The 17,475-nt window shown below is 38.5% G+C and overlaps 2 protein-coding genes across 3 annotated transcripts; one reads left to right on the plus strand and one right to left on the minus strand.

Annotated features, from left to right (window-relative positions):
- Nucleotides 1-180: 180 nt before the first annotated feature.
- cndp1 (carnosine dipeptidase 1) lies at nucleotides 181-4,130 on the minus strand. Its single transcript, XM_088386047.1, has 12 exons — nucleotides 3,813-4,130; nucleotides 3,586-3,696; nucleotides 3,271-3,414; nucleotides 2,847-3,009; nucleotides 2,479-2,567; nucleotides 2,022-2,219; nucleotides 1,869-1,953; nucleotides 1,502-1,662; nucleotides 1,258-1,422; nucleotides 1,018-1,159; nucleotides 657-804; nucleotides 181-445 (listed from the first exon to the last, which is right to left on the minus strand). Exons 1-12 carry the CDS (start codon nucleotides 3,825-3,827, stop codon nucleotides 367-369), a joined length of 1,500 nt encoding a protein of 499 aa, XP_088242173.1. The 5' UTR covers nucleotides 3,828-4,130; the 3' UTR covers nucleotides 181-366.
- A 1,470-nt stretch (nucleotides 4,131-5,600) lies between these two features.
- Nucleotides 5,601-17,382, plus strand: taf2 (TAF2 RNA polymerase II, TATA box binding protein (TBP)-associated factor). 2 transcript variants are annotated; one of them, XM_088387881.1, is made up of 28 exons: nucleotides 5,601-5,766; nucleotides 5,858-5,987; nucleotides 6,128-6,182; nucleotides 6,851-7,011; nucleotides 7,190-7,308; nucleotides 7,384-7,525; nucleotides 7,794-8,025; nucleotides 8,250-8,434; nucleotides 8,918-9,031; nucleotides 9,675-9,774; nucleotides 9,990-10,075; nucleotides 10,165-10,300; nucleotides 10,565-10,719; nucleotides 10,984-11,098; nucleotides 11,232-11,341; nucleotides 11,425-11,490; nucleotides 11,595-11,721; nucleotides 12,240-12,365; nucleotides 12,758-12,898; nucleotides 13,338-13,448; nucleotides 13,985-14,178; nucleotides 14,406-14,545; nucleotides 14,660-14,729; nucleotides 15,315-15,424; nucleotides 15,791-16,020; nucleotides 16,175-16,336; nucleotides 16,453-16,552; nucleotides 16,622-17,382. In XM_088387881.1, exons 2-28 carry the CDS (start codon nucleotides 5,938-5,940, stop codon nucleotides 16,894-16,896), a joined length of 3,612 nt encoding a protein of 1,203 aa, XP_088244007.1. In that variant the 5' UTR covers nucleotides 5,601-5,766; nucleotides 5,858-5,937; the 3' UTR covers nucleotides 16,897-17,382. The 2 variants fall into 2 exon arrangements, with proteins under 2 accessions (XP_088244007.1, XP_088244006.1); XM_088387880.1 differs by lacking the exon at nucleotides 5,601-5,766 and having other exon boundaries at nucleotides 5,923-5,987; nucleotides 16,178-16,336.
- Nucleotides 17,383-17,475: the final 93 nt, after the last annotated feature.

The following is a 17,475-nucleotide window of genomic DNA, read 5'->3' on the forward strand; positions in this document are numbered from 1 at the left end:
CAAAAACACGTCATCCTTGGATCCCATTTTCTCACATCAACTATTGCAGACTTGTGATCATAGCATACAATTGTTTTCATTTACTTGGAATACAGCATGCAAAATATTTTGGGAGCTCAACTGCCTGTAGTAGTACATTTCTTATCGTCTTTGATTTACAGAAATGATCAAAGCATCATGTCAAACTGAGCGGACAAGCAAGTTTTATTATAATTACAAGTCAGTAATAATTAGAAACTATTATGCTCAGAGGATGAAAATACAATATTGTCCGATTCTTGATCATGTGATCAACCAAAGTGGAAGCAAGACTTTGTCTACTTGCAATAATACAAGTTACTGACAAACTGAAGCCACAGAAATGTCTTACACACTGATCTTCTTAATCTGGGACACTTCATACAGGTATGCAATAAATAGCTTGGTCCCTTCAATGTAATTGTACCTGGAAAGAAAGGAAAAATAAACGGTAAGTTAAAAGCCATCATTAAATTTTAATTAACTGTTGCATCCATAAAGATTTAATGAAGGCAAAGTACTAAAATTAGGAATACTGTACAGCCATTATTAGTGGTTGGCTATCTCCTGACTATTCAAATCAATGTAAAAAATGATTCTGAATGTGGTATGCTATTAGTAGGATATTATAGTCAAACCTGCTTATTTTCTCATTCTGCGAGTGCAGCCCATCGTCAAAGCCACCGATGGGCATCATGATGATACTTTTTCCAGTCACATCTTGGAAGGTTTTTGCGATAGGGATGGTCCCACCCTCACGGATCAAATCAGGATCTGTGTTAAAAACTGAGAGAAAAACTTTTTTTTTAAATGCATCACTTCTTGAAAACACGGAAAACTCGGGACCCCTCTAAGTGAAAACCAGTCACCATTTGTGTTCCAAATGGGGATGCGTTCCAACTCTTAATTGGCTGGTCTCTTCATATAGAGTATGACAAGGATTTATTCTATTGTGCTGTTTCCCCATTGCATTCAATACCGAATAATGGCGGACAATACCTCTCTTGACAGCTGCTTTCCCGGCCTCATAGAGAAGGTCTTGAGGATCAGCTATCCAAGGCTTCGCTCCAACCACCATTGTGACTTTTAGTTTGTTTGGACTGCTCCTCTTGGCAAACATTGAATGCAGGTACTCTGTGACCTTAAGCAAAGTAGGGAAATGAGATGAGCCTTTCAATAAATAATTGGAAGATGGTCCTTGACAATCGGCACGTTTAGTATCTCACAAAGCAAACCCACCTGTGTTTGGACTGTCTTAGGTTCCATATTAGGAACTTGTCTAATGGAGAATTTAGCAGTAACCTTAGCAGGGATGACGGTTTTAATGCCAGGGTCAGAGAATGCTCCCTCAATGCCATGGATGGAGACAGTAGGATAGCGCCACTTATGAGTCAACAAGTCCACCTGCAGAAAGCAAAGTAACTTTTCTTGGCACGTTCATCATGCTTGAGACGATAAGTACAAAGTTATTCAAATTTACCACCTTGTTATTGTACATGAGCTCACTAACGCCAATCTTGCTCTTGTAGTTGTCAACGTCAAACTGGATATCTTGGTACGTTTTCAATTCTTCATCAGAGAGGGGAGCGACAGCTTCCGTGATCCCAGGAATCAAGATCTTACCACTTGGGCTTATTAGAGTGTCTGCAGAGTGCAAGATTTGGATTTACATTTTTACTTATAGATCACCAACAATTATTTGCAGTTCGTATATATCCATGACGCAGATCTCATTTTCGGAAAAGTTGGTGACCCCTTGTCTAAACTATCCCTACAAGCGTCTTGCTGCAATTCCACCCAAAATCAATATTGTCAATATGATTAAATTCGATTTCCATTTCCACTCTTACCAAGAAGCCCAATAAGATCAGTCATTGGTTCTATCACAGTGCCTCCATAAACACCAGAATGTAAGTCCTGCTTAGGGCCTTCAACCTGCAAATGTAAGAGTTAAGAATTTAGGTATAGCTTTTTTTCCTTCTTCGGCAACCTTAACATACAACCTCAGCACAGAAATAGCAGTTGCCTCGAGTGCCGTAGGTTAGAGCCGGTTTTCTGCTGAGCCAGCCACAGTCAGAAATGACAATGTAATCCACATCAGAGAAAAATGTGTCTCTGTGTGACTGAATCATTGCATCCAGACCATTGGAGCCCGTTTCCTCCATGCCCTCAAAAATGAATTTCACATTTACTGGTAACTCCTGGAGGGTAGAGATGAAAACAATTAGAACATTAAACCTGTTTCAAGATTTATGTTGACAAAAGATTTGAAAAGATCTAAATCATTTTTTAACATTTGAAAAAATGAAAACTCAGGATAGTTCATTATTTTCACAGTTTTCAACTGTGCAATGACAAATTTGCCCCCCTGAACTTGGTTGTAGGTTTCCCCATTGAGACACACTTTCGAAAGAGTGTATAAATCAAAATTGCTACTTAGTAATATGGAGATGGTCACACCATATTAAGTGACTGGTAAGCCTCCACAGCATGAATCCAAGCTAAAACTGGAGCTTTGTTGTCAGATGCCCCTCTGCCATATAGGTTACCTGTAAAGACAGAAATACATAAATGCATGAATTTAATTCTTGTAATTCTTTGTAGTGTTTGTGGTGCACGTAGGGTGTCTAATTTCTTTGGGTAATTTTGGTAGGTCCATATAATTGAGAAAAACCTCATGATTTGGAAATAGATTTTTTTTTGTCAAGCTTAATTTTTTTTGTATTATGTTAAATTTCTCGTGACATAAAAAAATGTCATTTTCTGAAATCATTTTAGTTTTGTTTTCATGCATGATATTTTGCAAAGAAAACATCAAAAACTGTTACCATTGAGGTCAGTTAAGTTGAATGGATCAGTTGCCCAGCCATCCTCAAGCTTTGCTGGTTGGACATCTGTATGACCGTAGATACACACGGTGTGCTTGTCGGAATCATTCCCAAACTGAGCAGTCACAACCTTTGGCAACATTACAATCCGTCCGTCAGGCAGCTAGATGATACAAACAAAGATGACATTTAAAGGGAGGATAAACCGAGGATAGTAAATTTTTCACTGTGGCTTATTGGTTGGCATGTCAGTTGGTAGGTTCTGGTTTCGAATAGCTTCCCTGTGAGGAGTTGTTATATTTTCACTGTGCTAAGTTTAATTTAAAAACATAAATAAATTAAGTTTAATTAAAGACTTGACAAATGAGTGCGACTGTTTTTGTCCATGTGTGTCTGCAGATTTGCGACCGACACTTCAACTAACCTCTTGATTACCAACGTCTATTAAGTTGACGCTTCCTCCCATTTCTCGAAGCTTCTTTGCAGTCAATTTCATCATGTAGTGTAATTCTGGTCTTTTAAGGATGTTGGTGGAGTCACTTTCAACAGCCACCCATTCCCGTAGTGCCTAAGGTAATACATAAAAATATACTCAAGTAAAACAAAATCACAGACAATGTAAATTATATATTTTTTGTCATCAATCGAGCTTGGGTGGAACTGATCCATTAAAATTTACTAATCGTAAGCATTTTGTGTACGTGGTGACGAAATGACAGAGACAATTAGAAAAGCGTACCTCAACATACTCTTCTTGATGACTATCCACATAGTTTGCCAGTTCGGTGTACTGGAAACCACGAACACCAGAGAAGAGCAGCAAGCTCAAGAGTATCCCTGGATGATTCATCTAACGAGATAGTTGAAGTTGCATATTTTAAGTAAATAAATTATAATTCATCGAAGAAAGTATATTCAGTGTTGGTGTCTTCCGCCTCCTAAAAAAATGCAGTCCAGCATACTGACCTTTGGATGTAGCATAATGCCTACGAAAAATCAAGGACTGCTCTCAGCTTCTGTTTGGAGAGCTCTGCTTTTTGGGGGGACATTTAAATAGCTTCCACCCCCACCCCACTGCACCCCACACACGCACCTCATATAAAACTCAAGCAAAACCTTTCCTGACAGTGCAAAGAAAGCTGACTGATTATTTTTTAGGCTGACATGCACAAGAACAGAGATTTACTCTATTGATCCTGTTGGATGAATTCACACCAGGGTTCAGCCGGAACAAAAACACTGTGATGGATTAGCACATTCCTGTTGTCTGACTTCCAAGCAGCTCACAGTGGTCTATATTTATTACTGGCTTTAGAAGGTGAAACTTTTCAAAGCAAATTGCTTCTCCATTGTTGCTTGAGAGACTTAAAGTTAGAAAACTGTCACACGGAGTCACACAGGTCACACAAAACGGGTTACAGATAGCATTACTTGTGTAAAATGTCTACTTTTTTATGATTTAGGCTACTGGTTAGGAAAGCTGATGGTGAGCCACCAGTTGCAACCAGGTTACTCTAACAGAGACTTGCTAAGCAGGCCTCCACTGTAGAGTTGTACATGAGGCAAAAGCTACAAATAGATACAAAGTCTTTTGAGCTGAGGAAGGACTGTTTGTTTTGTTCTTAGCGTCCTCATAGTGTCCTCATCTGTCTCGACATTGTTGTTTTTTACAGTCAGCTTTTCTGGGCCCTGGTCAGGATTTTTTCTTTTGGTTTATTGATTTTTTTTGTTTTGTTATTATTTAAAAGGGGAAAAGGGACACATTTTGGTAAACTTCTTTCCTGGTTCTGCCAAGTTAGTAATTTGTTCAGAGTGGACTACAGAAATCAGGGTATATTTACAGTTTGGAGGGTGAAATCCGAGGATTTGGACAATTTTAAGTTAAAAAATTGCTATAATCGATTTAGTTGTCAATTACTTTCATCAATTACTTGTCGATTAATCAGTTATTTGTGACACCTTTTGCGGATCCGTCTTGGAGGCGGTGAAGTAATAGCTGTTGCCTCACACTTTCCACTGCATCCTGGGTTGGATGCCAGTGAACAAAACGTAAGCAAGTTTAATTTTGTCCAGGTTTAGGTCTCTAACCTTATTAACACAGTCCATTGAGTTTTGGACGTGATGTGGTTTATTGCTCAGCAAGGGTGCTTAGATGTTGGCCACATACTTAACAATATTATAAGTCAGAGAGTTGATGCTGCTGACAAGGGGACTGAGATCTGACCCTTTGTATATTTTTGGAAGAACTTAAATACCAGGAATGGTCCCCTGTGGATAAAGCCGGTCATATAGTTAGACTGTTTATGGTTTCTGACTTTTGTAATGTTTGTGGCACTGATTATTCTCTTACACCCAATGGGCGGGTCTTTTTTCAGTATTTCATACATGTTGGCTCCATTGGAAAGTGTGTGTCTGTGGGCATGATGATCTTGGGGCCACCAAATGTGTTTTTATTATTATTACAGAAAAATCATAGCCAGTTGTATAAAACGGGTTGAGGAAATTGCAATATCAATTCAGGTAACATAGGGATGCATAAACAGTATTAGTGAAGGAAATAATTTCAAACACGTTGTTTTTTTCTTCGTTTTTTGTGCTCTAGTATTTACAAAAAACAAACCACAAGTTATTTTTTTATTTTTTATCTTGTTATTCTTGTTTTTATATTTTCTTCATGTCCATTCATTTACTCATTCAATTACAATTTTAGTACAGTAGATGGCGGTAATGCTGCGATTCCGCCTTCGATATTGTGGCATCCGCTGTAGAAGAAGAAAAGAGGATGCGGAAACAGAAAACGAAAAAATAATACACAAGACTTAAGTTTTACTTATTAATTAGAAATGATACATGCCTCGATCCGTGCATGATACAATTGCAGTCGCCATCTCTGAAGAACATTTCTGAGTGGATCCAACAAGTATGTATCCGCATTGAGCGCTAACCTACCTCATCTAAAAATCAGACGTGGTGTGCAACCACTTTTTTTTTGTCTCCGTTCTTTGCCTTAGGGTTTACTGTTCTGTACGTGTTACCAACACTACTGAACTAATGAAACGAGGTTGAGCTGTCCCGTGACAACAAAACGAGGATGAACAGGAAAAGGGATAAAGGATTTGAGAGTCCACGACCCTTTAAATTATAAGTATTTTTTTCTTTGCATTAACACATAACGAGATTTGAAATACCCCTTAGTTGACTAGAAAACACCTCGTTCATAGGAAATATGTGCAATATTTTGTTAAAATGATATGTAATGTCATTTTGCTTTTTCCCTTTACGACCCACCAGGTTGTGTGCATCAACAACATCAACTTCCAAAGAAAATCTGTAATTGTGAGTATAAACGCTAAGATAAATTTTACTGCTTTACAACATTATCAATACTTGCAGAGGATAATAATATCCTACAAGACCCACATCTTATAAAATGCTATTCATGTCAAGTGTTGTGTCAAACATACGATTTTTAAGTTTATGATGCCCAATTTTCCACAGAATGCGGTCATAGTGGCATTAATTACGTCTTTATTATATCGGGTGTTGCCCACTACTGTGAGCAGTTTGCATGGCTGCAGGAGCACAGATTACTGCTTTGTTTCACTAAACAAAAAAAACAAAACAAAATAGTCCATTGGTGTATATGACACCAAACGTTTGTCATTTCATTTGGTAGGTAATATGATCGTAAGATTTTTTTTGTCTTTGTGATCTTTAAAAATGCAGAAATCAAAGAAAAGAAAAATATGTTTTTCACTCAATAACGGTGATCTGAAAATCACATGTTTTGGGTGGATTTCATGATTGGGAAGCAGCCACAGAGCCTCACTTTATGTTTGACATCCTTATCCTACTTTTTGCTTGCCTTTTAATGACCTCATGGGCATATGGTACATATCATGACAAACATGATAATAACAAGTGAGGGGACTGTTTTAACAAGTAATGATTTTAATTCAAAATAACTAATGATATTTTTTCCTCTTCTTTTTTCCTTCACCCAGGGCTATGTTGAGCTGACCATAATCCCTACAGTGGCTAACCTTAACAGAATCAAGTTAAACAGTAAACAGTGCCGTATCTACAGGGTTCGAATAAATGATCTTGAAGCTTCAGTCATTTACAATGACCCTACTTTGGAAGTGTGCCACAGTGAGTCCAAACAGTAAGTACAGTATGTCAAAAAGTTTTTGGATCTGGGTTGCATTTTTGTACTGTTGCTTTTTCCAACGATTCATTTTAAACTTACTTTTACTAAATGACCAGTGCTACTCTTAGATTAAATTAAACTTTGTTGGTACACCCCAGCCTAAATAATTGTTATGATTTGTTTTTTTCCACAGAAGAAACCTGAATTATTTCTCTAGTGCCTACACTGCCGCAGTGAGTGCTGTGGACCCAGATGCAGGACATGGGGAGTTGGTCATCAAGGTTCCTTCTGAACTTTGGAAACAAGGAGATGGTGAGGCTATCAAACGTAACCTCCGTGCATGACTATAGCGCATCTTTTTTGCCCAACCTCTCTCTCTCTCTCCAGATTCACATCTTTTAAAGGTATACATTGAATTTTCCCTGGACCAGCCAAAAGGTGGTCTCCACTTTGTTATCCATGATGTGGAAGGCAGTATGGCAGAGAGAGGTGCTCATGTGTTCTCCTTCGGACACCACAACTCCACTCGGTATTAGTAATGCTTTTATTTTATGTACAAATCTTGAGGCACATTACTACATATTTTTTAATTGGTTATAGCACTCACCTAATAGTTATTATTAATGAAATTCATTGTTCAATTTTTTTTCCACTTTATTTATTTTATTGGAAAATTTTAATCCTTGATCGTGTAAGATACGCAGTGTATGTTGTGATCCTTTGGGATACCTTCATGAAAGCAAAGACTTCTGGTGAATTGATTGATGAAGCAGTGTTTCCTTTTTTCTTTTCCCAAGGTTCTGGTTCCCTTGTGTGGACTCTTACTCAGAGCTGTGCACATGGAAGCTGGAGTTCACCATAGATTCCTCCATGGTTGCAGTGTCATGCGGTGACCTAGTAGAGACAGTCTACACACATGACATGAGAAAGAAAACTTTCCACTATGTCCTAGCTATCCCAACTGCAGCCCCCAACATTTCCCTGGCTGTCGGGCCTTTTGAAATCCTTGTGGACCCCTACATGCATGAGGTATGTTTTTGGTTGTTTTGTGGTTTGAAAATGTTCACCTTTTGCTTGCACATAGTAGTTGTGCAAAGTAATTGGTGATCAAGCATTTTTTGGTTTTTGCTGTACAGAATATAGACAGATGTGAAATCAGGATAACTATCCTCACTCAACTTGGTTGCCAGAACAGATTAAGCTCAGCCTTGATAGAGTTTAACCATGATTTTATTGTTCTGTCCTCCCATCAGGTGACCCACTTTTGCCTGCCCCAACTGCTGCCACTTCTCAAGCATTCCATGTCTTACCTGCATGAGATTTTTGAGTTTTATGAAGAAATTCTGACATGCCGCTACCCTTACTCCTGCTTTAAGACTGTTTTTGTGGATGAGTCCTATGTACAAGTGTCTTCCTATGCTTCCATGAGCATCTTCAAGTAAGCGAAATTTTGAGTAACTTGCTTTTTACTATAATATTTCTTTTTCTTTTTCTCATTTGTAGTTGGAATGTTCAGTGGTAACTTGTTGAGCTAGCTTCTGGTGTGCTTGCCTTAGCCACCTGGTGTCAGTATAAGACATACTACTCCTAAAAACAGTTCAAAGTTTGAAGACATTGATGGTAGGGGTGTGATGGAATGTAATTTATGGAATAGAACGTGACACGATAATCTCCTAGATTTCTCCATACTCGGTCATCAAAGCTAGAGACTGATATGCCAATTAGGCCTTAGAGCAGAGATCTTTAATTAAAATTTGGAGGGATTTTGTTGCGAGGGTGTTTCAGTGCAAAGATCCAGGCCTAAAAATCCAATATCACACATTTGTTTTTACAGCATGTACGTGGTTTTGCAAATAGTGTTTTTGGTTTGGGTATTTCCCTCCTCGCTTCTCACGTCACAGGACTTTGCCATGTCTTCCAGCACCAACCTACTGCACAGTGCGATGATCATCGACCAGACCCCTTTGACACGTCGTTGCCTTGCCCAGGCCTTGGCTCAACAGTTTTTTGGGTGTTTCATCTCCAGGATGTCTTGGTGAGATATATTTTCCTTAAATGCCCTCTGCCGTAATATAGCTGATAGATACACTGATCTCTTGTAATGTATCGCAGTATCACTTTCTGAAACAAATTATTTTGAATACACTGCCTATTCAATGATGACACCTAACGGTCAAATGTGTGACCTACATGTACATCAAATGACTCCTACATTTGTTTTATTATGGACTTAAAAACAAAAATATGCCTATCATGTCATTAAGACAGTGCTGATGTATTTTGATCAGCAAAATCCCGAGTATAACTGCTTACGAAGTATTTTGTATCCCTTGCTCTTAATAGCTATTTACAGCAAAGCTCAGTGCATACAAACTAACGGTCGAGCCAACTTGGAGCATTTTCCCTACTTTGATATTGAAAGCAAAGAACAAATTTTACATCCCTTGGTGTTGTTAATATGATCCACCACACATGGAAAATAATTGGGTTTGATCACTGTAAGTGATGCAACCTGTCCTTTTCGGTACTTCTGCACACAAATTCTTGTGTGTGATCAACAGACGAAGTCCGCTGAGCCGCAGACTGGATTAAAAATGAGAATGGCACTTTTAATTCAACAACCTTATGGGAAGCAATCAAGTGCATAGTTACTGTGAATTTTTACATATGTTCTGCAGGGCTGACGAGTGGGTATTGAAGGGAATCTCGGGCTATATCTTTGGCCTGTATCTGAAGAAGACTTTTGGAGTGAACGAGTATCGGCATTGGATCAAAGAGGTATCTGCTTGAGTTTAGTTTGTTTGAGCCCAAGATATAGAGAGAATAGCAGTGTACAATTGAACATTCATCGTTTGTATTCCGAGATCTTGTTTCCATGGCATGACTTCCATTGGGCAATACTTCTTGCATGACACCCAGACATCAAATGCAATATTTGAAGGCGTCGCAACATCTATGGTCTATTTTTAAATTCGATGTCTATTTTGTCACAGGAGCTGGACAAAATTGTGGAATATGAACTCAAGATGGGAGGTGTTCTTTTGCACCCAACGTTCAGTGGAGGCAAAGAAAAGGACAAGTAATACATTTTAATTCAGTTCCAATCTCTAGAGTGATGAAATTAAACAGGTTGAAATCACATGCTCATACGAGTACTTCTTTTTCCAGCCCAACTCCCCACCTTCACTTCTCCCTAAAGCACCCACACACATTGTCATGGGAGTACTACAGAATGTTCCAATGTAAGGCTCACTTAGTGATGAGACTGATTGAAAACAGGATCAGCATGGAGTTCATGTTGCAGGTGAGCTGTCTTTATTTTTCTATACTGCATAACAATACGCATTGTATCGGATGGCGTGCTCTTTTTGACCGAGGTTTTCGAATTCTATGCTCTCAAGTTCTCAGTATGGGCTACTTCTATTGCCTCATTGGTGAAATGTTGTTCAGATATTTTGTCTTTTTACATCCTTAAACCACCTGCGTATTAATCAGTCAATGTAATTACAAATGGCATGATCCGGACCAAAAATCGGCGACTTACTTTTTTTGTCTATATTTCCTTCAGGTTTTCAACAAGCTTTTGAGTCTGGCTAGCACAGCCTCATCACAGAGATACCAGAGTCACATGTGGAATCAGATGCTTCTCTCTACTCATGCCTTCTTGAAATCCATCTCTAATGTCTCTGGCAAAGACATATCCCCTCTTATCAAACAATGGGTGTATCCTTCAATCCACTGATCTGGGCTATGGTCTGATCTATGTAGTTTCATATAACCTGTAAAAGTCTGAAATAATCAAGTGTACAGTAAATTATTTCTTTATCGGTCTTGTGGAGTGCAATATTCTTTTTCCTTGTAATGCAAGTTGTCAAGTATTTCTTTGACTGAAAAAAAATTCGGCAGTAATCCTAAAGAGAGCACACGCAAATGTTTATTATTCAAGTCTTTCTTTCTTTTATAATCCCTTAACTTATTCATAACCAGAGATCAGAGTGCTGTGGTAAAATTCTATGGCAGCTTTGCCTTCAACAGAAAGAGGAATGTTTTGGAGTTAGAGATTCGCCAAGACTACACATCTTCAGGGACTCAGAAATATGTTGTGAGTGTCATGAATCTGTGTGTCATGATTATTTATATAAGGGCATTTGAACGGTTGGTAACAAAAAACAGGCTCATTCAAAAAACTCATAAATATGATGCACTATCTTCTCAAAATTTTCTATATCCTCCAGGGTCCCATCAAGGTGACGGTGCAGGAACTAGATGGGTCATTCAACCATACCCTGCAAATAGAGGAGAACAGCCTCAAACATGATATTCCATGTCACTCCAAGAGCCGAAGGTGCTATAAAACCTCTGCTAAATATACAAAAATTGACTGTAAAAATGCTCCTTATCATTTTCCTTATTTGATATTCTTCCTAGAAATAAGAAAAAGAAAATTCCACTGATGAATGGAGAGGAAGTGGACATGGACTTATCAGCCATGGAGTAAGAAATAAATACGGCAATTACTAAATTTGCATTTACAAAATAGTTTAGCGAAGGGACGAGTCTGACAGGTAACCTGTACGTTGCTCTTCTTTCTCACATAGTGCTGACTCTCCTCTGCTGTGGATACGGATTGACCCTGATATGTCAATTCTGAGGAAGGTCGAATTGGAGCAAGCTGACTTCATGTGGCAATACCAGCTGCGTTATGAAAGAGATGTAGTTGCACAGGTATGTAAGGTCTCTTATTCAAATTGTGTGAAACAGTAGTTGAGTTCTCAGTACGGGTGTGAAATGGCGTTCAGGAGTAAGATTGATTTGATTTGTGGGTGGTAAAACGTGGGACAGATATATGCAAGTGATTACAAAAACAGTACTGCGGTATTAGCTACATAAATTGAAAAGCTAAAAGGATATATGGATTGGTAATGGCTAGCTGCAATAAATATTGTATTATTATTTATTGTTATGTTATAAATGAAGATTCAACTGTAGTAAGGTACAGATCTTTTTTTGTATTATTATTATATTTTAAGATAACGATAGCAATGTGAACTGGCCCACATGAACCCACGGCTGCTACGTTAGTAGGGTGAATTATTCGTAGTAGAGGGTTCCTTTAGAAAGTCAGTATTCTACAATCCACTCGCAGGTGGTAGAAAAGTTTGACTTTGCTTTCGGACTTTGCCATGCAGATCATTCCAACATCAATATTTTTTCTTCATGGCTGCATGTTTTGGATTTTGCAGGAGGAGGCCATATCGGCTCTTGAAACCTTCCCAACTCCTGCCTCCAGACTGGCTCTGACTGACATCCTTGAACAAGACCAGTGTTTCTACAAAGTCCGCATACAAGCCTGCTTTTGTTTGGCAAAGGTATATTTTTAATTTAATTTATTTATTTATTTATCACAGGGACAGCACATCAATGAACATTTCTGTGAATATGCCAGAGTGAGCCAGAAGGCCATTTTCCCATATGATACTGTACCTTAACTTGATGGTGCCTGAAACATTTTAAGGTTCATATTACACTAATTAGGTTGCATGATGACCAAATAATTAGCATGTACAGTAAGTAAACACCAATTTATCCTTTATTCTCGATTATATGAATTTTGAGATTGTCTGGATGTGATTGATAAACGTGTTTAGAAAAAAGGTAAATCATAAAAGGGCAAATACCTTTCCTTGGCATTGTAAGCAATGCATTTCCATTTAAGTATTGAAATATGAAAACTGTTGTTCTGTGCACCTATTAATTGCAGATAGCCAATGCTATGGTGAGCACATGGCAGGGCCCACCAGCTATGAAGTCTCTTTTCACCAGAATGTTCTGCTGTAAGAGTTGCCCCAATATTGTGAAGACCAACAACTTCATCAACTTCCAGAGCTACTTCTTGCAAAAGGTAGATTGTCCCTATCAAAACAGGCACTGAATATTTTACTATTTGGGTATCTTTACTCAAACTGTTGTCCTTCTTGTGGGTTGCTTGAAAGAGATGATTTGATTTAAGAAAATGGCGGTTGCCCTTTTTATATATGTTTCATGTTATTTCATTTGTTATCTGGTGTCACAGTACCACATATAACCTTAGAGTCATTTTGAGGTTCTTATTAGACCACAAGAGAGGAAATAAAAAGCCTTACAATATGCCAAGCAAAGGAAAGGCACTGCTAAAGACACAGATAAATAGTGGAAGGTGTGAAGTTAAAAAATATATATATATGACAGGTTTTTCTCATTGTTGGATATATTCTTCAATTGCTGTTATTAGCGGCTATTAAGTCTACCCATCTCTTTTGTAATTTACATCTAACATGCCCTTTTTCTGTCTGCCTTGCAAGACTATGCCTGTTGCCATGGCGTTACTCAGAGATGTCCAGAACCTCTGTCCCAAAGATGTCCTCAACTTCATACTTGATCTTATCAAGTACAACGACAACAGGAAGAACAAAGTAAAGACACCGCAACACAGTTATCTAAGTTCTTAACACTGCCCAAATTTCCTTACGTTTCATAATTTTAGATTATTTCGTAAAACAAGATACTCCTGTAATGATGGCAAATTCAGGAGTTATAGCAGCATACAACAGTTTGTTTAAAATGAATAAATACCATGAAAATAAATACAGGCTTAGAAATGTATATACAGACTCTACTATATGCAGACGGAATTGAGTGTGAGATGAGTATTGATTGAGGTTGGTGGTGAGGAGAATGTAGTGACTTCTTGTGGCCCACACTGCTGTTGTACAGTCGGTCGGTGAACACAAGGGAATGTTTGGAGTCTCCTCAGGAGAAACATTCTACTACAATATGTCCCTTCCTTAAGAGGGCATCTCTATTTTAGAAATAATTGGTAATATATGTTATTGATGGGTGTCTGACACAATTTGTAGTGTGCATTGCATGTCAATTAAGTGCTTTTATTTATTTTATTTGTTTTGTTGCTTACCGTACTAACACTCTCGCGTTCTTGGTCTGTTTGCAGTTCTCAGATAATTACTACCGTGCAGATCTGCTCGAAGCACTGACCAACTCTTTGACGCCAGCCATCAGTATCAACAATGAGACTCGAACAGTGGACAATTTAAATGCTGATGTGCGTCTCATTTTGGAGGAGATAACTAGATTCCTCAACATGGAGAAACTATTGCCAAGCTACAGGAGCACAATTACGATCAGGTAGCTGCTGTCAGCTAAGTGTGTTGAAAAAAAATAGACAGGCAAGATAGCAGTTACAAACTTTGGACTTGATTAAATTGTCCTTTTGAGATATTTTGCTTTTCACTTTGACTGACAATACTGTTGCTATTTTCTATTGATTCGTTTCAAGTTTATTATTTAATTTTGCTTAATCAGATTGTATTTTTTCTCATTATTTTTCTCCATCTCTTGGGCTTTGTTCATAGTTGTCTTAAAGCCATCCGACAACTACAAAGAAATGGCCACATCCCAAGTGAAGCATCACTCTTCAGGTCTTATGCAGAGTATGGCCACTTTGTTGATGTTCGTGTTGCTGCGCTAGAGGCTCTGGTGGACTATACAAGAGGTAAAGTGCAAGTGTGTTGATGGTATCTATCGTTTGATTAGCTTTAGCTATGTGAGAAGTTAAAAAAAAAAATTCTGCTGTATGAGTTATTTGTTCATGTCATTTATTTTGCAGTTGAAAAGAGTGCAGTTGAGCTGCAGTGGCTACTCAACCTGGTTCAAAGTGACCCAGCTCCTTATGTCAGGTTAGTAAGGCTTTCAGGCTTTCTTGATATATGTAGTGCAGGGGGTCATCACTTTATGACAGTTGACCATTTCAATGGCGGCGTCCTAAATTTATACGTGCCATAGTCCCTCATTAAGTGACATTGACGTAGTACTTAAGTGACGTTAGCGATTTTAACATTTTAGTGGCACTTTTTCATCGCATTATTCTTTCTGTTATAAATATGTGATCTTACTCTCCATGTGTCTTAAACTCACAACTTCCCTGGTTTACTTCATTTCATGAGTCATAGCATACTACTTTTTGACTTTTAATTATCCACGCTTTTACCTGCACTCATTATTCTCATTGTCACTACCATTCCTTGTATAAAAGCTTTGCCCGTTTTATGAAACTCTGAAAAAACAACAATAAAAAGTAGTGTTTAATGCTTATTTCAGATTCCCCCCTCCCCCGAGAAATTGCTTTTTGTTTCGAAAGGAAACCATATTTACAAAATTGAAAATCTGACCACATTTATGGATGAAAAAAGTGCATTAGTAATAAAATGATATCTTATATCTAATGTACATGTTAACACTTTCAACATATGTTGTTCTGTCAGACATAAGATCCTAGCCATGCTTTCTAAGAATCCACCTTTCACCAAGACAACAGAATCAGCTATATGCAATGAAGCTCTTGTGGACCAGCTTTGGAAGCTTATGAACTCAGGTGAGTCTCAGACAAAAGCCTGTCAATATGCTTATCTGTCTAAAACCCTTTTCCATCTAATGCATTTATATACTGCAGCTCAAAAGAATGAACAGAGGCAGTTAGTACAAAGAGTGTCACATATTGATTGAATAAAGGCTTTGCCAATATTTGCTGGAAGAGGGTTGAGCTGTCAAAGGGATGGTAAGGATTTCATAATGAAGCAGGAGGAAGTCTGAAGCTAGAAAGTGGACAAGTGTGGGAGATTTGAGCAGCAGTGGGAGGTGAGATATGTGTGATGGGACCGAATTGTTGCTGGATACTTATATACACTTGTCATATAAAGTCACAAATAAGTATTTGACTTTTCACCCTTTTTCTCCTCAGGTACCTCTCATGACTGGCGCCTGCGTTGCGATGCTGTCAACCTCTACTACACTTTGTTTGGCTTGACTCGGCCTTCCTGCCTGCCCCTCCCCGAGCTCGGCCTGGTCTTGAACCTAAAGGAGAAGAAGGCAGTACTAAACCCCACCATCAAGCCTGAACCGAGTGTTGGTGTGGTCATTGACACACCCGCCAGTATTGGAATCCATGGTGTCGGTTTAAATTATCCACCTGTAAGTGCTATGCTACAAACAATTCATTGATGATGAAAAAGTGGTGGCAAATTGATTATATAGGACAGATAAAAATGGAATTGTACACATTGAGGGAATTAAATAAATAAATGCTGTGGATAGGAAACATCATATCTCTTTTTTCCCCCTCTAGCAGGAGGATGAAGAGCCTGATCCTATTTCACTCGGCGTGTGTGGTGTTGGGCAGCCTCCTCAGGGCATCAAGAGAAAAGCCGAGACTCATCTGGGCTCCCCACCAGAACCCGGACAAGCACTGCAACATCAAGATGATGATGGTAGACGCTACAAGATCAGAGTAAGGAATTGTTATTCTTCTTGTTATGTCTATTGCCAAGGTTGGAGGGTGTTTTTTTTAATATATTGCACAAAACTTTCCTCAGTTATGAATTGTTTTGCTCTGGTTGGTTGTAGTTTAACATGGAAGAGGAAGATATTGATATGGAGACTGTCCACGATAGTCAGGCCTTCATTCATCATCACCTCAACCTTTTGGAGCGACCCTCCACGCCAGGTGATATACTAACACAGTTGTTCAGATATTTCAGTTTGTTTACCACCACAATGATGCTTTCCTTTAAAGGTAAAGAGCCGGCATTCGTCGAACAGTCAATGCTCTCCATGCCTGCCACGCCTATACCATCTTTCTCCAAAGACTCCACTGCGCCCTTGCCTTCAAAACATAGAGGAGAGCATGGCCACCACCATCACGAACACAAAAAGAAGAAGAAGAAGAAACACAAACATAAACACAAGCACAAGCATGACAACAAGGACAGAGAGAGAGGTAACTGGCATCCTTACAGCAATAGCCCAGTTAGCGGCAAGTCCCTCCAGTCACCATCGCTATCCGAATAAAATCTTCGCAAGAAAAGTTAGTTATCCTTCACAGTATTACATTTTTATGTCAATTGCGGACTCATAGTTGACCAATCATGTCATGCAGGTGAGAAATGTATATGATGCTTACTTTTTAAAGTATTCATAATGTCCTCCTTTGGAGGATGGGGGGGTCTCCTTGTTAGCGAGATAGAAAAGTGAAGTTTACATTGCTAATGTCTTGAGCAATGCAGCACTGTGAAAAGAACATTTGGAATTTAAAATGGAGATAACCTAGAGGGTTTGTAAATTGATAGCCAAAGTTTCTGACTGTCTTTAATGATGATGAGCTCATCTAATGTCAGTTTAGCTAGTCAAACCTTCTTGTCAGTCTGTGTAATTTTTAATGAACTTGTCGACATTGCAGTCCTTTCTTTTTTATAATGAATACAATTTTTGTTTGATGTTATTTTCACTGCCAGTTGTTGCTTCTCACTGTTTAAACTTTAAAAATAACAATATACACATGGTCTCATGATTTTAAAATCGCTGCATGGAAAAGAAGTATAATTTAATCAACAGTAGTGTGCCTACAATGAATTGTACTGACGAGGGCAG

The sequence above is a fragment of the Syngnathus floridae genome, chromosome 10 (assembly GCF_059516105.1).
Source record: "Syngnathus floridae isolate MCC-2025c chromosome 10, RoL_Sflo_1.0, whole genome shotgun sequence".
NCBI classification, from domain to species: domain Eukaryota; kingdom Metazoa; phylum Chordata; class Actinopteri; order Syngnathiformes; family Syngnathidae; genus Syngnathus; species Syngnathus floridae.